This window comes from Balaenoptera acutorostrata, chromosome 14, assembly GCF_949987535.1.
Source record: "Balaenoptera acutorostrata chromosome 14, mBalAcu1.1, whole genome shotgun sequence".
NCBI lineage: Eukaryota > Metazoa > Chordata > Mammalia > Artiodactyla > Balaenopteridae > Balaenoptera > Balaenoptera acutorostrata.
In genome coordinates, this window is record NC_080077.1 from 16,408,829 (window position 1) to 16,430,445 (window position 21,617).

General features: G+C 40.0%; 2 protein-coding genes across 3 annotated transcripts in view; both read left to right on the forward strand.

The window, feature by feature from the left end:
- Positions 1 to 114: 114 nt before the first annotated feature.
- On the forward strand, positions 115 to 14,456 carry NUP43 (nucleoporin 43). Of its 2 annotated transcripts, none has more exons than XM_007196890.3 (8): positions 115 to 286; positions 599 to 721; positions 1,395 to 1,472; positions 3,130 to 3,310; positions 4,604 to 4,739; positions 6,112 to 6,263; positions 8,283 to 8,405; positions 11,681 to 14,456. In XM_007196890.3, exons 1-8 carry the CDS (start codon positions 167 to 169, stop codon positions 11,908 to 11,910), a joined length of 1,143 nt encoding a protein of 380 aa, XP_007196952.2. In that variant the 5' UTR covers positions 115 to 166; the 3' UTR covers positions 11,911 to 14,456. The 2 variants fall into 2 exon arrangements, with proteins under 2 accessions (XP_007196952.2, XP_057383534.1); XM_057527551.1 differs by lacking the exon at positions 11,681 to 14,456 and adding an exon at positions 8,771 to 11,673.
- A 4,598-nt stretch (positions 14,457 to 19,054) lies between these two features.
- The window catches only part of LATS1 (large tumor suppressor kinase 1), a 40,894-nt gene continuing 38,331 nt past the window's right edge, over positions 19,055 to 21,617 (forward strand). Inside the window, exon 1 of the mRNA XM_057527550.1 lies at positions 19,055 to 19,191. The gene's annotated coding sequence lies outside the window, so the exon portion shown is untranslated. The remainder of the gene's footprint in view (positions 19,192 to 21,617) is intronic.

Below are 21,617 nucleotides of genomic sequence, written 5' to 3' on the forward strand. Positions count from 1 at the left end.
CACTCGAGGGTTGGTGGTTCGTTCCCGCACTGCCGACAGAGGAGAATTGGCTCTCTGCAGCCACCGTCCCTCGTACGGTCTGTTCCAATCAGGGCTCAGCAGGAAGGGGCGGGACTGAGTGGCGCGCGCTGTGTTTCTTGCTGCCCCTGGCGTGGTTGCTTTCGGCATGGAAGAAATTTATGCTAAGTTTGTGTCACAGAAAATCAGCAAGACCCGCTGGCGACCGGTACCTCCGGGGAGCCTGCAGACCACGGAGACTTTCGCCACGGGCTCTTGGGACAATGAGGTACCCCCGCTTCCGGCCCGGGAAGCCCCTGCCTTCTCCTTCCCTCCTGGAACCGCGACCCCGGCCGCCGGCGCGCGAACCCTCTTGCCTTCTGGCTCCTCTCGCCCTTCTCTGTCCCCCGAATGCACGTCTCAGGCTCGGTTGCCTTGTACCTCAGAGCCATCGATGGCCCCGTATCTCCTGTTTTTTAATGATTATCATTCCATTTGCCTGGGATGCTTTTAAAGCAAGGTTGATTGAAGGCAGTGCAAATTTTAATTTCGGAGAGTTTGACATATATTTCATCTCAAGATAACATTTTCTGCTTTACAGGAAAATTATGTTTCACTGTGGTCTATTGGAGATTTTGGGAACTTGGACTCTGATGGAGGATTTGAAGGAGACCATCAGTTATTGTGTGATATCAGACACCATGGTGATGTAATGGATTTACAAGTAAGTCTGTGTAATATCCAAAAACTAACTTTAAAAAAACAGAGTAAAAAAAAAAAAAAAACAGAGTGATCTTTACATTTAGAGATGTAAAGGACCTTAAAGTTTGTCTAGTCTCACCCCAGGTTTACAAGAAACTGAGTTCCCTATAGGTTATGATTTGCCAACATTATATAGCTGCTTAATGGCAGAATCAGGACTGGGGAAGGGGATGTGGAATTAATCCTAGCTTGTTTGTTTGCCTAATTGATCATCTACTATGTGCCAAGCACCGTTTACATAAGTTAATTTCATTCTCATCGCATGCTTGTTGAATCAAGTACTGTTATCTCTGTCTTAATGAGAACACTGAGACTAAGATCTTTGGAGCATGTACTATGTGACAAATACTGTGCAAGGCACTTTACATGTTTTTGCTTTTTGAGTTCTCATAACAGCCTAGCAGGGATTAGTTATCTGTTTTGCAAGTTTACCAAGCCTTAGAGAACTTAACTTGGCCAGGGTCTCAAAGCTGGTAGTTAAGTGGTGGGAATGGAATTTTGACTCTCACATTTTATTTGCTTAGCATTTATAGGCTTTTTGCATTTTAAAATTGTTATACTACTAATTGAGTCAAACATGGCTTCCTCCCTGCTAATATTTATGAATCTATAACAAGCAAGAATCTTCTACTTAGTTTTTTGACCAGGAAAGAATTGTAGCTGCTTCATCAACAGGATGTGTAACAGTGTTCCTTCACCATCCGAATAACCAGGTAAAGAACTTTTGTTTGAAATCTCAATTTGCATTTTAATTGTTTTTAGGAAGGTTTAAAGAAGACTGTATTTAATAATGACACAAATAATAAAGCTTTTATAGTCTTAAAACATGGAGGGGAAAAATCATTGTATTACCCATCTTTTAGTAGATTAATTCTAGAACCACGTTTGTGTGAACCTTCATTCAAATTGGGTATCTCTTATATTCTCTTAGGTTAGATCTAACAATATGGTATTCTGGCAAGTACTTTTCCTGTAATTCTCTTTTAAGATCCTAGTCTGGTCTTTTGAAGAAAGAAAGAGCACTTTCTAACTCAAGCATCATGAGAGAGAACAGGAACAGCTACTTTGCTTTAGATAGAACCTAAGTTTCAATTGAAAGAGAGGATATACTATATGAAGGCTTGACATTTTTTACAACGCCATTCTTGTGTGTGCCAAAGCCTGACTGCTGATCTTCAGAGCATAGTGGTAAGGGCAGTCCTTTAAAATAGCCCCACTTGAAGTAAAAGTTTTAAGTTGCTAGAGGAGAATGCTTATTTAGGTTTGGGGATTAATAAAGGTCATCTTACTAATAGGCATGCCTAGTAAATACAAGAGCCAGATCTAGTTACATATTTTTCTTTTTTTTTTACTGTTTATTTCATCAATGCTTTTATTTTTTATTTATTTCCTTTTTTGGCAGCGTTGGGTCTTTGTTGCTGCGTGCGGGCTTTCTCTAGTTGCGGCGAGCGGGGGCTACTCTTTCATTGTGGTGTGCAGGCTTCTCATTGTGGTGGCTTCTCTTGTTGCGGAGCACGGGCTCCAGTAGTTGCAGCACGTGGGTTCAGTAGTTGTGGCTCTCGGGCTCTAGAGCGCAGGCTCAGTATTTGTGGCACATGGGCTTAGTAGCTCTGCGGCATGTGGGATCTTCCCGGACCAGGGCTTGAACCCGTGTCCTCTGCATTGGCAGGTGGATTCTTAACCACTGTGCCACCAGGGAAGTCCTATTTTTCTTTTTTCTTTTTTTTAATAAATTTATTTATTTATTTATTTTTGGCTGAGTTGGGTGTTCGTTTCTGTGCAAGGGCTTTCTCCAGTTGCGGCAAGTGGGGGCCACTCTTCATCGCGGTGCGCGGGCCTCTCACTATTGCGGCCTCTCTTGTTGCGGAGCACAGGCTCCAGACGCACAGGCTCAGTAGTTGTGGCTCACGGGCCCAGTTGCTTCGCGGCATGTGGGATCCTGCCAGACCAGGGCTCGAACCCGTGTCCCCTGCATCGGCAGGCAGACTCTCAACCACTGCGCCACCAGGGAAGCCCCTATTTTTCTTAATGGAGTCATTTGGAAAGCACTACAGAGATTTTCTCTTAAATGTAGGCCAGTTCCCTTAAGAATTTAGAGTTGCCTTTGAACACATAATTACCTGATACCTAAAAACCATTTCTTTAGTTTGAGATAAGTTTGGGATGTTATTAAAAAGTGTTTCTTTTGAATCTAATCCGGTATATACAGAGCTTTAATAAAAGTAGTTTCTAGACCTTAATGCTTGGAAATACAAAGGGAAAAGAGTTACTATGTTTCTAGAAAGGTGTGAGACACAGTTTTAGTTGGGGAAAGCTGTAGTGTTTTGGAGCTTTGCTTTGATTAATCGTAGCCTCATCTGTGACACGTAGACTCTGTCAGTCAGCCAGCAGTGGACAGCAGCTCATCACCACACGGGTCCGGGCAGTCCTTCCTGCAGCAGTGCGCCATGCACGGGTATTGTGTGCAGCAACCCAGAAATTGTCACAGTTGGAGAAGATGGTCGAATAAATCTCTTCCGAGCTGATCACAAGGAAGCTATAAGAACTATAGGTAAGAAAAATCCTATTTCTTTGGTCTATTGCATAGTAATTGAGCAGCTATCATGTGCTAAGTAAATGCAATGCTAGGTGTTTGAGGGATTTAAAAATAAACAAAGCAGGATCCCTTTATCAAGACAGTATGTTGATAAGGCCTGTATGAAGGAGTGACTAGAAGAAAAAGAAATTTGTGGAGAGGAGAGCCAGAGGGGATTATCAGATAAAGAATTGAGGGGCAGGTGGCAATCCATTTAATCTAGGTTCCAAACCATAAATAATACTAAAAGGTGGCACACCAGATAAAGGGAACAGCATGGAGGCAGGGTAAGGCCATTCAGAGAATGACAGAAAGTGTAGTTTGACCTGACTTTAGATATTTGTATAGGAGAAGTAAGAAATGAAACAAGAAAGGTAAATTGCGGTCAGGTTGTGAAGAATCTAATGCACAGCCGTAGAGGTTACGTTTTGTTAGGTGGGCAACTGTGGAGCCATTGAAAGTTTTTGAGCAAAGGGGTGATGTACCGCCAGTCATGCTTTAGAAGAATTATTCTAGTGTAGTAGTTCTCAAACATACTTTGCACAGACTTGCCTGAGGAGATTTTTAACAGCCCATCACCATAGACCTCCTAAATCAGAACGTCTGGATTGAGCCCATGAATCATTTTCTTGTGTTGTTATGATGTTTAGTTCTGAGGAACACTATTTGTTTAGCTTTTAGGGACCACTGCCTGGTGGCAGTTTGGAGGAGGGTCACAAAACAATTTAAGTGTATAGTAAATTAAGTGGTATAAGTTTAAACACACTATGAAAAGGAAAAGGACAGGTAAAGCAACCAGGAAGGACTTCATGGAGGAGGAGGGGGCTGATGAGGATAAAGATGAATAGATTTGAGATAAGTCAGCGGAATAATATAGGTCAGAATGAGCTCTGTAGGAAGCAATGGCGTTTGGCTCAATAGAATGGAGGTTCTGGATTAAGCAGTAGAGGGAAATAAAATTGGATATAAAGGAACCTGAACAGCTGTCTCAGAAATGGAGGGTAACAACCTAAAGTGGAAATAGAGAAATAAGTGAAAACTTAGCCCTCTGTTTGGAACACAGTTCAGATGTCCTGTGAGTGATATAATTTTTCTATTAAAGGAGAATCCATTTTAACATGTATATTACTGCATTTTTCTATAGAAATTAAACTGTGACTTATTTAAAATTTCATTTGTAATATTTCAGTCAATGGAGGGAATGCAATGTAAAATTTTCATGGAAAAGGGGGACCTGTTAACACACAATGCTGTCTTCTTCATTTGTAGACAATGCAGATAGCAGTACACTCCATGCTGTAACCTTCCTTCGAACTCCTGAGATTCTTACAGTAAATTCAATTGGACAGTTAAAAATATGGGATTTTAGACAACAAGGAAATGAGCCCTCTCAGATATTATCACTGTAAGTTTGATTTGTAATTTCAATAGTGTGAAGCAAATTTGCTTGACTGTTTATAGCAACTGACTTTAAACCATATTATATTTTAATTGCATGTTAAGAGAATAATCTCTGACTAAATTTGATAAAGCAAATACAGTTGACCCTTGAATAATGTGGGGGTAAGAGTCACTGACCCTCTGTATACCTGAAAAATCCCTGTATAACTTACAGTCAGCCCTCCATATACATGGAATCCTCTGTATCAGAGGTTCCACATCCCCAGATTCAACCAACCTCGGATCATGTAGCACTGTATATTTACTATGGAAAAGTATTCATATGTAAGTGGACCCATGTTGTTCAAGGGTCAGCTGTATAATTGGATGGGCTTGATAGTACCATGCTGCGTTTGGTAAATATTTGTTGTATTGATTCAGAAGTTTATATTAATCTCTTTGAAGTTTGTTATTTAATGGGGAATTTCTTTTTGCTCATCCAATGATTCTATTAATAGTGGGAATATTCTATTAATATATTAATAGAATATTCTCTTCTACTAATTATATACTCTAGATGTGATTGGGAGAAAAATACAATCCAAGATATTTTTTCTGAGCAGAAATCCCCTTTCTATGTGTGCAATCTTCTCTTCTCTGATTAGAAAACAGCATGTGTCAAGCTGGAAAAAAGGTTATATAAACTAAGCATTAAATAAGGTAGAGTAGAAGTAAGGAATATGCTGTTTAGTTGATATATAATGTTTTTAAAAAGCCAAGAAATGGAAATGTTTTGCATATCTTTTTTTTTTTTTTTTTTTTTTAGAATTTCACATTTATTTATTTATTATTTATTTATTTATTTTTGGCTGTGTTGGGTCTTCGTTTCTGTGCGAGGGCTTTCTCCAGTTGCGGAGAGCGGGGGCCACTCTTCATCGCGGTGCGCGGGCCTCTCACTGTCGCGGCCTCTCTCGTTGCGGAGCACAGGCTCCAGACGCGCAGGCTCAGTAGTTGTGGCTCACGGGCTTAGTTGCTCCGCGGCATGTGGGATCTTCCCAGACCAGGGCTCGAACCCGTGTGCCCTGCATTGGCAGGCGGATTCTCAACCACTGCGCCACCAGGGAAGCACCTGTTTTGCATATCTTACCATCAAATTATCTTGCTCCTTATGTGTCCAAATTGAAGAGAGAATGAATAACTCTGGCCTTTAATTCCCCCGCAAAATTTTAATATTTAGAGATATATTTAATGTCAGTTTTTTGACATGATTTAAATTTAGCCAGTAGCTCCAGCCACAAAATTATCGTTTAGTTACTGGAAAGAAACAGGTTTCATAGGTTATTCAAAGATAAATTATACTTTACAACTGTGTGAAGTCATTGTATCTCCCATTCAAGGACTGGTGACCGAGTGCCACTCCACTGTGTTGATAGACATCCCAGCCAGCAGCATGTTGTAGCTACCGGTGGTCAGGATGGAATGTTAAGTATTTGGGATGTTAGACAAGGTACAATGCCCGTGTCTCTACTGAAGGCTCATGAAGCTGAAAGTAAGTATTGTGGTGATACATAAGTTTTTGGTGGGTGAGCTATACAATGTATTATAAGCAGCTGTCCATAATGATACCTGTGGGTCATTCTACACCAGAGTTTTTGACTGAATTGTATAAATTTATAATAATTAACTAATCCCTTTTTATTTGAAATTTACGTTCTTTAACATGTTTGATTATTATACACAAAACCATAGTGATTATCCTTACATATTCATCTTTATGTGCTTCTTTTCTTAGCATAGTTTTTTAGAAATAGAATTGATGAGTCCAAAAGTTTGCATAATTTTAAAGCTGTGATTCATGTTGTCAAATTGTTCTATGTAAAAATAATACGAGTTTATATTGCCACACCCAGTATGTGAGAATGCACTTTTCCCATGCAAATGCAGGCTTTTATTTTTTATATTTGCTAATCTGTGTGTTCTTCAGTTTATTATTGTACCTTTTTCTTTTTTTCTTTTAACAAGAACAAAAGATATAGGCTCTTGCCTTGCTTTTAATGTTTGTCATTTGATTTTGGTGGAGATTTTTTGGCTGAACAGAAATTTTTCATTTTATCACCACATGTCAGGGTGGATTATAGTTTTAAATTCTGACTTAAGAGAAGTTGGTATTAATGCTTCAATAAAACTATAAAAGAGCAAACATTATACCAGTATTGCAACTTCTAAGTTTGTTTCACATTATTAATACTTTGGAAAGATAAATGATTTTTAAGATTATATTTAAGAAGCAAATAGAAACTTTTTCCCTCTTCCAGGTATGGCTATGTCCAGGAAAAAAGAATAAAAAGGAATAGGTGTGCCCTTAGAGTCTGTTGTTGCTAACCTAGTGGTAGTTAGAATTACAAACTTTCAGATCTCTTCTCACCAGCCCATTTTTAAACGCCAGCCTGTATTGTTCAGCAAAACGCAAAAGCGTAGTGGCTTGTAGTGTATTTTGAATTCATCTTGACTCTTGGCTAGAAATAAGATGTTTTATAGAGGTTTGTTTTCTAATTTGAAAGTATATAAATACATAAGAATCTAGATTTGGGCAGTCTGCTAATGGCTCTATAGGCTGTTTTGTTTTACTTTGTTTTAATGAAACAGTATGAATGTACTTTACACAGGGACTCACCCAGCATACATTCCTTTCTGGAGGAAGGTGACCTTTTTGTTTTGCGGCATGTTGAATTGTGGTAACTGTCAGAATGAAAATGCCAGCTTGCAAACATGTGCCTTGCACTTTTTATGCTACACTCTGAGCACTTTCTATGCTGCCTCTCTAAGGTTACCTAACCCAGAATCACGAAACCCTTGTTCACAGACTACTGTTTTACCTTCACGCTGCAGCTGTCTTCCTAAGGAGTCCTGGGCAGTCCTTGGCTCCCAGATATCTATTGGCACACAAAGTTCCCTTAAAGTTTAGAGCTTGAGGAGTCCCCAGTCCCAAGCTGGCTTCTTAAAAGTCTTTCATCTAAAACCGGATCCAGATTTTTGGAGCATTTCCAGGTTTTGGTTTGCTGGGAGCTAGTTGCTATTTCTGTGATACAGGCCAGAAGTATCCAGAGTCTTGGCATGAGCCAAAATTGGACTATGTCTCTTAGAAATTCATTTGTATTCTTTTATGGTCTTCTCTCTCTTTCCAATAATATAACCTTCGTGTGGTAATGACACAGGATTTGAAAAATAAGAGAACTTAACAATTTTCAAAAAATCTTTTCAGAATTATTCCATTGTCATACTTTTCCATAAAAAAATTGTAATAGGTCAAATGACTAGCATTTATTTTCATTCATTTGCTGGCCCAATACACAAGTAGATTTACTTGACTTCTTTATCTTATCTACATGTTTTAGCCATTTGGAGAGTTATGTCTTTTCTTTGATCCTGAAGCCTTTGATTTTTATCACAGGCTTGGAGTTTGAAGATGTGTGATGGAGGTTAATGGAAGGTGATGCCTAGAGACAGGGTTTTGATGTCTGTTCAACTAATCTACACAAGAATAAGCTTCTTGGTTCTTATCTTTTAGTGTGGGAAGTTCACTTTCACCCATCCAACCCAGATCATCTATTTACTTGTTCTGAAGATGGATCTCTCTGGCATTGGGATGCCTCCACAGATGTACCTGAGAAATCATCACTCTTTTACCAAGGTAAAAAGTTTTAATGAAGATTCTTGTGTGTAATTTTATTACACTTTTAAATACCATATTAGAAATTCTCATATTTTTAACATTAAGGAATGACAAAAATGTTTCCATTCTCTGGCCTCAGGGTAAATTCTAGTATCACAGGGCTTGAAATCTGACTGTCAGCTACTGACCACTATACTGCTGATGACTAGAAATGCTGTTAGCTGGCTAACTGCAGACAGCCAGGGGTCTTGTTTGTGAGTACATTGTTGTGGGCCCTCATGCCATAGGCTAGGCATTGACAGCTCTCTTATACTACATTGTCAAGGGTGTATGGCAAGACAAAAGTTGATCTTTTATGTATTAAGGTACTGGTTTCTCCTCAGACTAAAAGGCCCTGTCTCCTGATCAAAGACAGAGGTAAGTAAAGGTCAGCCAGAAACTATACACTTAAAATCAAGAGGTATTTTTGTTTCTGTTTTTTGCACTTTCTCAGCTTCTTGTTTTTGAGTTTGTCTGTGGTTCAAAAGTTTATTTGTTCATTCATTCAGCAAATGTTTATCAAGTGCCTACCACGTGCTAGGCACTCTTCTAGGTGTTAGAGCCCATGACAGTGAGCAGAAAAGCCTTGAGGCACAGAGAGCAAATATTCCAGTAGACAGTAAGTAAAACAGATAATGTCTCAGTAAAAGTCCAATCAGAAAAACAGAAACTACCCTGGATTTAGAAGGAATCGGTTTCACGTGTGTTAGAAGGGCTAGAAGAACAAAAGGGAATGGGAGGGATGCTGGAAGAGCAAATAGCAAAAAAAGAGGAATGCCCAGAAATCAACAGTTGTTAATACCTCTGCTGTACTGTTGGAAGTGCTGTCCAGGTTGGTCCCGGATCAGCAGAAAAGGTGCCACCTCAGCTGGGGCTGGAATTACTGCCTGTGTTGTTGTTGCCAGGAGCCTGGAGCCTTTTCCTTCCCCGACCCCACCCCGTCTGCCTTCCAGTCACCCACAGGAGTACCTCCCATGGGCAGGGTCTGCCTGGAAGGCAGATGGCAAGGGAGCCTGGAAAAAGGAGTTTGTTCCTGCAATACATAGTAGAGCACAGCAAAGTAGGAAAGGAGACAGCAAGAAGGAAAAGATCTGGACCGAATACCCTGATGCCTATGAAGAAGAGTGAAGAGAATAGGAGGATGAAGAATTAGTGGAGGAGGGGCCGCTTGGCAGGGAGAACATTTGAGCAGAGACCTGAGGAAGCGGAGGTACGAGTCACAGGAACGCATGCCAGGTAGAGGAAACAGCAAATTCCAAGAGCCTGAGACAGAACAGCAAGGAGGCCAGCGTGGCTGCAATTCAGCAGGCCGGGAGTGCGAGGAGGTAGCAGGAGTTGCGGGGCAGGACTTTGCAGACTGGGATAAGGGCTTCAGGTTCTATTCTGAATGTGACAGAAAGCCACTGGGGAATTTTGAGCAGGGGAGTGGGGTGATCTGTCTTACGTTTCCAAAGAATCACTTAGGCGACTGTGTAGAAAATAGACTGGGGAGAGGGATGGAAAAAGCAGAAGCAGGGAGACCAGGGAGGAGACTTAGCACAGTGGTTCTAATGTTAATTTTCACAGTATTCAAGAGTAATATAAAATATAGGAGCAGTAAAAGGTAAACAAAAACTAAGAAGGAAAAATCTAAAACGTCTCCAGAAAAATTCTGGAGAAGTATGGCATGTGTAGAGCATGCGGCACGTCTATGCTAATAACTTCATGTATGGAGAAACTAAGAATTTTATTAGTTTCTAATAAATAATAAGGATTAGCTAAGCACTTGGTTTTTTATTTCTTCTTCCCCTACCCCCACTATCTTGCATTTGAGATTTTACTGTTTGAAGAACCTTGCTTAGACTGGAAAGAGCCATTTACTATATTCTGTGCCTAGTATCATAAGGAACAATATTAGACACGGTGAAAAGGTAAAATAAATATAATCTATACAACCTGCTCTTAAGAAATACTTAATTTAGTTACGGAGAAGGGGGCATGCAAAGTTAAATCATATAAGAAATGTTACAAGGTAGTACCTTATTAGTGGTGCATATAAGTGCTGAGGGTTCCAGGAATGAAAAGAGAAGCATGAACTAGAGTCATCTTCAAAGGCTTCTTAGAGAAGGAAGTTGAGCTGGGCTTTAAGAATTAGCAAGAGGGCTTCCCTGGTGGCGCAGTGGTTGAGAATCTGCCTGCCAATGCAGGGGACACGGGTTCGAGCCCTGGTCTGGGAAGATCCCACATGCCGCGGAGCAACTAGGCCCGTGAGCCACAACTACTGAGCCTGCGCGTCTGGAGCTTGTGCTCTGCAACAAGAGAGGCCGCGACAGTGAGAGGCCCGCGCATCACGATGAAGAGTGGCCCCCACTTGCCGCAACTAGAGAAAGCCCTCACACAGAAACGAAAACCCAACACAGCCAAAAATAAATAATAAATAAATAATAAATAAATTTTTAAAAAAATTAAAAAAAAAAAAAGAATCAGCAAGATTTAAACTCACTAATCTTTAAGCTTCAAGATATAAGGGACTTTGCCTTGTATTCCCAGCACTTAGCACACAGCCTGGCATATAGTAGGTACTCAACCATTTATTGAGTACATGAAATCTATCTTTATTTGATCTGGCAGAAAGTTGAAAAGAAAGAAAATTTCAAATGAAGGCTAAAACTGAAATATACTGCTTCTGCCCCACTTAATCCTGTATTAAATGCAGAGCACTGTCAGACATAAAAGTTTATAATCTGGTAGTGTTCTTAAATTCTACTTTTAAGAACATTTACCTGAAATAAAGGCGAAAAATAAAAGGAGATCTAAAGCAAGTTGATTATATGTTTAGACATATAGAAATAAATATATTTTTAGAAATATTCATCTAGAAATACATCCAGAAATTTTCATTTTTGATTACCTAAGAACTTAGATTTCCATATATTATCTACATTTATTCTACTTGTCTTCTAGGCATTTTGGTACATTTCTGAGACTTTCCATTAAAGAATAAACAGGAAGACAGGGTCAAAATGAACCTTATGCTTTGCTAAAGATTTCAAGTTTGATAGCCATATTATCCCATGGAAATTTGAGTATTTAATATCACTGACTAAGCCTTTAGTCAAAAATGGTGATGTGTTATAATGGAATTATCAGCCAGTTATTCTTGAGAATTAAAACCAATATATATCATCACCTTCTTTAAGTATTAGAATTTCAGATGTTTACTAGGATAAAATTAGTCTTGAAAGAAGTTTTCACCTTTTCTTTTCTTTTCCCAGGAGGAAGAAATAGTACTTTTTTGTCTCATAGCATTAGTAACCAAGCTAATGTTCATCAGTCTCTTATAAGCTCCTGGCTCATCACTGATCCTACCAAAGACCGTATTGAAATCACAAGCTTGCTTCCCAACAGGACTTTGTCTGTGAACAGTTTGGATGTTTTAGGTCCTTGTCTTGTTTGTGGAACCGATGCAGAAGCAATTTATGTTACTAGACAACTTTTTTCATGAAGATACTAAAAGATTTCATGTAAAACAGTTACAGCCTTTCAAATTCCAGCTTCTCTATTCAAATTTTTATTATTGGAAAATGTGAAATTTGCAGGGGAAGCATCCATAAATTATTGTTAATTTTGATGCCCAGTTTCAGCTTTTGTTAGCTGAATATTCTTCTGTTAGTAGCTAGAGTCTGATGAATGACTGATGGCAAAAGAATTGGACCGTGTGGAAGAACATCAGAGGGATCCTTGTGCTGATAAATGCACTGCCTTCAGCACAGTTCTGGACAGCTCATGGAACCAACTCTTCATTTTCGATGTTGTAGGGCTCGAAAATGTCAAACCACCAATGGGTTCCATCCTTTTTATCCACGGTATGTGGAGTATACCCCTCCCTGGTGGCCTTAGCTAGTATTTATTCTTTTTACTACAAGTATTTTCTTCAGTTCTTCCACATTTTATTTCCTTAATAATTTTTGTAAACTTTTTTCAGAAAGAATTGAGAACAAAAATGGCAAAATTTTTGTAGTGTTCAAATTTTTTTAAAGGTGAAAATGTTTTGACAGTTTCCTTTATTAGAATGGGTTTGAACAGAACTGTCAACTCCTTAGACCCAACTTTATTTCTCTTGAAAAAAGGCAAGTACATTTTTCCTAAGGATTTTTGCTTTTATTTAGTTTTACAACGTAGTTGAAAATTGCTGAATTGGACATTGTGCAATAAAATAGGATTTGACACTGATAATGAGCTGACTTACAAACTAAAATTTGATAGGTAACATGCAGAGACTAGTATGATGATGTGGTAGGAGAATAGAGTTTTGCCATCTTTATTTTTAATGTTAATGATGACCTAACATGCAGTGTTTTAAGACAATTTTATGATATTGTCTTTCTTAAGTTTGTTAAATTAAATGCATTATTGAACTGTTAAGACCTTAATGACAAATCACTCCTATTACACAACTGAAGTGTATGTTTATTTACAATTCCAACAATAATTACTATGAAGTTTTGTCTTTCCGTCCCAATAAATATTTGCAATTTTTTTATGCCGCCTTACCTCAGGGTTTTTTGGATTTTGTTTTTTTGTTCACATTTAAAAATGGAATACATATATGCATCTGCTGTTTTATATATATTTGGCTCAAAAATATTTGACTGAATGGACTTTCCTCGCGGTCCAGTGGTTAATGCAGGGGGCACAGGTTCGATCCCTGGTCAGGGAACTAAGATCCCACATGCTGCACAGCACAGCCTAAAAAAAAAAAAAAGTCAACTGAAGATAATTAGTAACTTTGAATTCCAAAGAATCAGAGAAGGAAAGAAAATGTTGCTGATAGGAGTTCTTAATCTGTTTATAGTTTTATTGCTGGGGCTAATTTTTAAAACTTTCTGTTATTACAAAAGTCATTCACTGTAGAAAAGACAGTCAAAAGAAAATTTTAAGTACTTAATCTCAAAGAGAGAATTCTTTTCATACTGTCTTCTATCCATCAATGTATATAGTTTTTCTGTAAAAATGAAGTATACATGTTATATTTGTAGATGCACATTCTCTAGCAGTCAACACATGAATTCAATAATAAAAATATAGCTAAGAATTTTCTTCTGACTTTATATTTCCCTTTGTATGAATGTCTTGCTGCAGCCTAAGCTACAGTGTCCCTCTCTTCACCCGGTACAGGCATCCTCCCATTCTACTCGGCAGGCTAACATCTTTGCTTTGAGTGGTCCAGAGTTGGTCTCATCCCTGGAAGACCCTAGCTCCCAGGTGACACATTTTCCGTGTACAGTGAATGGCAAACTTGTGCCTCTGCTTCGATCTGTATTATCTGCTGCTGAAAAGTTTGAAGGTTACATGTACGTTGTTAGCACCCTTCTCAGTTTCCAGCAGCAATGTATACAATTTCCCTTGATCATTACAGTAAATAATTGGTAGAGGGAGGGAACCAGACATACAGGCTTAGCATACTAGCTTGGAATGGAAATAAGTTTGAAGCTTTGATTTGATTTAAGGGTATTTGTAACCATAAGTAGAAGGAAGTACATTTGAATAGTGTTACATTTTCTATCAATTGAAGAGTTCTGCCAGACTTAATAAGAAACATAAGATTTAGGTGGTATAAATAAAACCCTAATTTATGAATTTGTTAATTCTCACTGCTTTTTTTCATGAAACTATCAAATAGAATTTCTTTTGAGGGCTGTAGGATCTCAGAGGTGAAAGATATCTTGGAGGGCATCTCCAACCTAAATTTAATCAACACTTCCACAGCATTCCCAACAAATTGTCATCCAACCTCTACTTGAAAATATACCATGATAACAGTGTCCCATTTCCCAATATAGCCTCCTTGTTTGGACAGCTGTAATTGATATTGCATTATGGCAGGGTTTTAGTGTGTGAGTGGGATCCAAAACAATCCTATAAAAAAAGGTAGAATCATATTATTGTGGGTTAATGAAATGATCATGTGAACCTATGAGATGGAACCAAACACCAATCATTTTATCGAATTTGCATTCCTTTGGGGTGCTTTACTATAAGGTTCAACTAAATAAATGAATTTTCACATACTGAACTGAAATTTGCTTCCATTTGTCTTCTTAGGAGCCACAAAAAACAAATTTAATTCTTTTCATCATATATTCAAATATTCAGAACTACATATTGTAGCTTCTTTGGGGTAAACTTTTAAAATCCCTTCAATGGTTTCTTGTGGGCAAGGTTCCCTTCCCCACCTTTCTTGCCCTTCTTGGCTAAATCCTCCGTACCTTTCCGGACTCCTCTTAGGTGTCATTTTCTCAAGAAAGCTCTCCCTGGCCTCTGACAATCTGGGCTAAATTGTACTGTGCATCAAAAGCCCATTGGGCTTCCCTGGTGGCGCAGTGGTTGAGAATCTGCCTGCTAATGCAGGGGACACGGGTTCGAGCCCTGGTCTGGGAAGATCCCACATGCCACGGAGCAGCTGGGCCCGTGAGCCACAATTGCTGAGCCTGCGCGTCTGGAGCCTGTGCCCCGCAACGGGAGGGGCCGCGATGGAGAAAGGCCCGCGCACCGCGATGAAGAGCGGTCCCCGCACCGCGATGAAGAGTGGCCCCCGCTTGCCGCAACTGGAGAAAGCCCTCGCACGAACCGAAGACCCAACACAGCCAAAAATAAATAAATAAATAAATAAATAAATAAAATCAAGTAAAACTTTAAAAAAAAAAAAAAAAAAAAAAAAAAAAGCCCATTGTGCAGAGCTTATATTGTGCTTACAGCCATTTGCTAAGCAGCCTGTCTCCCTCTACTGGACCACAAGTTCAAGAACAAGGCCCATGTCTGAGTGTTGTATTAACAATGTTTAACACAGTATCTGATACATAGTAAGCCCTGAATTAGCCTGAATTGAACTAAACTCACAATTTTGTTTTCCCTTTAAAAAATAAAAAGGCCATCATTAAAGTGTGACTTCCAAAATGAATACTTTTCCAGTGGTGTCTGCTTTGCTGAGAGTATGACAGAAATCTACCATCCTGGTTCTGGGTACGATATTCCTTTTTAATGCTGTCTCAGGTTATTTTACCTATTCTGATATTTGTTCAATTGACTGCTGACTAGTTTAACTTAAACCCTTAACTTTCACACCTGATACTCCCTAAACCATACCTCCCTATTCTTGAGTTAATGCCGATGATTTTGATTCTTACTATAGGTCCACCCTTCCTGTTTAAGAAGACAAATTTTGTTTCACTTTAGGAAAGAGCTAACAATCACCTTTGAATCTTTTCTGCAGAAGCTGATCGTTTTCAGAATTGCCCAGCGTGCTCTCTACACCCTCATCCCATTGGTAAGGAGATAGGTTAAATGGACTTAGGCCCACTTCCCAATTATCAGTGACATACGAATCATTGGTATTTGGCTACAGTTGTTGAAATATTTATAAACCAACCTAACTTACTGACATTCTGCCACATTTATCTTGTTCATAAGGCTATTGTGAGAAAACACCTGTGCTACAGCTATCATCCTATCAAAATTTTGGCATAATTGAAAAATTCCTTGTCCTTTGTGAATAATACTTCTATTTCACAGTATTGTGGAAACATCCTTTTAATAGTCCATTTTAGAATCTTGTCTAAGAAGCATACTAAGTTCATTAGTGTATAGTTTATATCAAGCCTTCATTTAAACTTATGGTATCTATGATATCTAGCTCAGACTAATTAGATGGTCTGAAGCACTAGCGGTGCCCTTGTTTTACAGATAATATAACCTGGGGAGAGCCAAACTATGATATGCAACTATTTAAACTATTTCATTGGTATCATTCTGAACCACAATTAATGTTAAGTGGCAACACAGAATAATTAAATAACAGCCTAGACTACAGTCATCTTAGCATCAAAACAACTACAACATTTCACTATATTAGTAGAGGGAGAAAACCACAAAGGGGGTGGGGGTGAGAGGGGAGAAGTAGAATGACCAGAATCTAGCTGATCAGGTAATAAACTTTAATTAATTAAAAATAAACTGATGGTCAATTCCAAACTGTCATGACTAACTGGACTTTGGGGGAACAGTAGCTGACAGACCAGCCTAACATAGCCATCAGACATGCATCAACTGTCAAAACAATTTTTGTACAGACCATGGTTGTAAGAAGCTAAACTGTAATTAATACTAGACTGTAAAATACTAGCTGCAACAAATCAAAACACAGATATTACTCCTGCATAGTATGGAATCAACTTATTAGCCAGAGAGACCCTACAAGCAAGGATTCCCCAGTAGCAATGAGCACACCAAGAACCCAGATTTGGTTTCTAATACCATTCTCCAGTGAAAGGAACCAAGGCTCCTTGGAGGGGCAGGAAATAAACCAGATAGTTTGGAGCATTTTGTAGTCCCAGAAAGGAAGAAAGTTAAAAAAAAAAAAAAAAAAAAACAATGATGGGTGTATGTTATAGGGACACAGAAGCTAACTGGAAGAGCTCCAATAGCCAAAGCTGGAACAATTTGCTCAAAAACAAGAAATACACAAACTATTAAATAAATATCCATGAGTCCACACTGACAAGAATAAATGTTTGAAAAACATGGATGAGAGACAAATCTGCTCAGAATTCCAAATAATTTATGTAGATTCTCCACTCTCAAGGAGGTGGAACACAATTCACTCCAAAGTGTGGGCTGCTCATAGTTTAGAGCCTTCCCCTAAGATAGTATGAATTCCTGGGAGAGCCTGTGTTCTCAGGACCACAGTGCTCTCCAAACTTTTTCCATGTGTGCTGCCTCTGTTTCTACAGTCATCCAAGCATGAGACTTGCCCCTTACATCTGTTGATAAAAACAAAATGAGACAACCTACTATACATAAAATAGATAAGCAACAAGGATTTGCGGTACAGCACATGGAACTACATTCAGTATCTTGTAGTAACCTATAATGGAAAATAATATGAAAAATATATATATTTAGAACTGAATCACTTTGCTGTATCCCTGAAGCTAACACAATATTGTAACTCAACTATACTTACAAAACAGAAACCACACAACTACAACAAAATCAAAATACCCCTCTTCCATGAAGCACTGAAGAGTTGAATAGGCTGAAGCTAGACCAATGGTTTTCCATCACAGCAACACAAAGACCTTCAAACACAATGGCAGGTATTGCCATTCTTAGACATCAGCACGCTTAGTAGGCATTTTCCTGGTCTTTCACCTCCACCCACTCCCAGTCTCAGCCACGTTTTATCTTGTTGGTTGGTTCTTCTATCCTGAACATTCCTTCTCTCCTTTCCCTGCTCTTTTCTCCCCCTACTTCACAGGAGTAAACCTCTTAATATATAGAGCAATTCACTGAGGTCCTTGAATTATCTAGGAATTCTCCTGAAGACAGTAGTTTTTGGAGATACCCATCTTTAGGTTTAGAGAGATGAAGAGCTTAAGTAAAGAAGCTCTGAGGGTTGGTGACAGAGGTGACAAGGTTTAGGCGGCAGTCTGCTCTTCCTGATACATAATCCATCTAGAAAAGACAAGCAGGCCTGTGAACATATTAGATTCATATCATGCATATTAATTTTGAGGCTGAAAGATACCCTGCAGGTTACTTAGCTCTCCAGCTGAAGAAAGTTAAGACCTAGAGCTATTAAGTCAGCCGCTTTGGGCCATGTCTTCTACAGACTCTGTGATTGTGGAATACAGATTTTCAACCAAGTGGTCGTGGAATGTAATCTTTTAACAGGTTTTCACATTTGAACTTCTGGATACAGTAGCCAGCAACTAATTCAACATCAGAAAAAAGTCTTAAAAACAACAGTCTCTAGTAAAAAATGATGAGATATTTGAAAATACTAAGTGTATATATTTTCTAGAGGCAGAATTGGCAAAGGCGCTCTTTACAGTGGGTGGGCGGGACCTTTAAACATCATACAACCACTGATCCCGTCCCAAACTTCTAATTCAATCTAACAAAAAATAAAGCCTCTTTTCGCAGTCACCGTTATCCCAATTACGGCAATAAGGACTTCCTCTTCTACCGATTCGGCTGACAGATTAAAAATCTCTAAACTCCCTAATCTGTCCTGGTTCGAGAATATATTAATCTGGCTGATTCAGAAAATACTTACGGATTTACTCGGGGAATGAGTGCTAAGCAAAAATCAATTTATTTCAAAGCCTCTAGAAATCCCGAATCCCGATGTCCACAGCGAGGTTCTGAGAATTAAACTCCTCCAGATGCGCATCTTTTATTCTATATTCGTCCATAGAAAGAGTTCAATTGAAAAGAGAGAGACAATGAAATAAAGGAGTGGGCTTGGGAGGGGGGGAACCTGACGCCACCAGCCGGGGGCGAGTCACCTGAGCAGCGCAAGGCAGGGTCGACGCGGGGCGACGCTCGCAGACACGCAGAGAAGCGGGCGACTGCGGAAAGCGGGAGGCCGCAGGCGGCGCGCTCGCTCCCCGTCGCCGGGCGGGCCGAAGCCCCCAGTCCTCGGCCCCCGCGCAAGCGACGCCGGGAAATGCCCACATCCGGGAAACCTGCAGCGGAGTGCGGCGGCGGCGACACCGAGTGGAAGGCAAAATGGCGGCGGCGGCGGCGGCGGCCTGGTGCTAAGGGGAGAGCCAGGTCCCCGCGACCCCCGCGACGGGCCGCGCTGGCCCGCGGCAGTCCCCCGGCGTCTCTGCCCGCCCTGCCCCACCGGGGATACTTGGAGTCCCCGGGACGGGCTCCGGCCGCCTCGGCGCCCGCCCTCGGGCCCGTGGCCGCTGTCCAGGAGCCCCGCTCTCCCCTGCAGGTAGGTCCGAGGCTGGCGTAGCGGGTGGGGCGCACTCTCTCCTCCCGAGCCGGAGTTGGCGGGGCGGTGGCCGCCGGGGCCCACGCCCATCCCCGCTGGCGGGGGTCCAGGGGCTGCTACGGACGGGCGGGCCGGGCCGGCCCGGTGCGGGCCCGATTTGGCTGGTTGCACGGACCTGAGCGGAGCCCTGCCCTGGGGAAGCGAGGGTTGGCCGCGTCCGGGGCTGGAGGAAGAGACCCGGGCTTTGCGGCCTTGGAGGTTCAGGTTGGGCTAGGAAGAGCCGGTGTCGCCGGAGGCCCTGCGCGGTCTCCCTTGCACCTCCACCCTTATCCCCAACACGCACGGGTCAGCGGTGCTCAGGAAGGAGGGAAAAGCGAAAGGTGGTTCTGAAGGAAATTCGCAGTAACAGAGCCGCAGTTCTTTCATCCCAGAGGGACCCGATGCTGGATATACCTTGAAGAAATTCTGGGAATTTCTACTTACAGTCCACTGTACATAGGGTACTGTTCATAGCTGGAAGGGGTAGGAGAGATGGAGGGATCTCTGTGGAGTAGGCGTGTGTACGTAAATACAGAAAAGGAAGGAAAGGAAATTAAGGAGACATTGTTTATTATAACTTCAAAAAGAATTTGTATCACAAAGAATGACTCTCAGGTGACTTGATTTAACCCCATTCTCTCCAACTGAAAGTTCTTTAAGGGAAGAAAATTTAATGTCTGTTGACCCATGTGTTAATATTACTCAAAATATATCGTCATGTAGAAGTTATTCATAAATCTAGTGAGAAATAAGTATAATCTCGCACAAATAATATTGTTTCGCTCCGGTTAGGGAAATGAATTTGAATCGTGAAGCTTGTCCGGCCTTTATGGATTATATATTGAGGATTAAGAATTTTTTATCAAATTTCCTCCATGTGGAAGAAACGGTAGGACATTATAATTGGAATGAATGTTCTCTGCTAAGGTGTGTACGTTTGTGATTTAACTCAGGTTATTTCTTAAATAAGTTGACAGACAGGTAAAATGAGCTAGTTGATTCCCTAAGGCAGTGGAGGAATTTGACTGATTTAACAGTAAAAGAAGTAGCATTGTGTTCCTCTGATCGGCTGCTCCTGCAAGAAACTAGATCATGGTACACGCCAGGGAAGGCGCATTTTTTTCTATGCCTGAATATTTATTGACTATGACTTGCCACTCTTCAAAAGCAAATAATAAAATACTTCTGCTACATATTTTTGATATCATGTGTGGATATCCTTCTATAGGTTGAGTTTTTGTTTTTAATGCTTCTCCTTGTTACTCTACGTAAATGTAGTCTTGGAACAGTTTCAGCTCTGGTTAGTTTTTGTTCTAGTTGTTATATTTAGATTAGTGGGGGATTTTTGTAGACCGCAAAAGTTATTTAATCATTGATCAACATTTTTATCAAGTAGAAATGTCAGTCATTTTTCAGCATGAAGATAAAATACAGTGATTGTTTTCACTTTTGATAAGTTAATTCTTAGAAACTGAATTGGAGAAGATGTCATCAGTATGCAGAGATTCTTGAATATTGCTGTATGAACAACTAAGACTATGGTGCTAAGACAGTACATATTACTGTTGCTATTCTCATGACTGATTTAGTCAAAGCTTTGAGACAGGCCATCTTTCTTATAAACCTAATTCAACCTAAGGTAACACTTTGAAATTTTCTATTGTAATGGGATCTGTTTTTCTTCTAAGCTGGACAAGATATCAGTGATATTTGTTTGGACTCACATTTGCACATTTGATGAAGGTCTGAACTTTCTAAGAAATGGAGGTTTTGTCTTTTCAGTCTAACCAGTTTAAGTATCTCTTCAAAGAATGTGAGTAGCTATAATCCCTTAGGAAAACTCAAGATGTAGGTATGATAAAAAGAGCCCTGGGCTGGTTCAGGATGTGTTGAGTCCATTCCTAGCGTGATGTTGAGATGGCTAAATGATCTTAGGCAGGCCACATGACCTCTCTGGATCCATTTTCTCATCTGAAATTATATATATATATAGGTAGATATACATATATATAGATAGATAGATATACATATCTATCTATCTATATCTATATATATCCCCAAGACACCTATGCTCTGTCAATCTGTGATCTAGTAGGAAAAATAAGTTTTATTTGACTTTGCAAAGTGCATTTGGAGTTCAGAGGAGGATAACAACTACCAGTTCAATGGAAACTTCAGGAAGGAAGCATTTGAATGGGACCTTAAAGTTGGGTATAATTTCTACAAGAAGAAATACGGCAGGGGCTCTTCCAAGAGTAGTGAACAGGAAGAGTAAGAACATGAAAGCAGAGAAGCACAAAGTACATTAGCTGAGAGCAAGTAATTTGGCTTGGTTAGAATCTGGGTAAGATAGTGGAAAGAGTAAGAAGATAATAACTAACATTTAT

Bases quoted from the DNA above. Each gene is read 5' to 3' on its own strand.
- NUP43 (XM_007196890.3), top strand. From the start codon at position 167: ATGGAAGAAATTTATGCTAAGTTTGTGTCACAGAAAATCAGCAAGACC. The intron at 4,740-6,111 runs GTAAGTTTGATT...CTCCCATTCAAG, and splicing joins CCCTCTCAGATATTATCACT to GACTGGTGACCGAGTGCCAC. The intron at 6,264-8,282 runs GTAAGTATTGTG...CTTATCTTTTAG, and splicing joins GAAGGCTCATGAAGCTGAAA to TGTGGGAAGTTCACTTTCAC.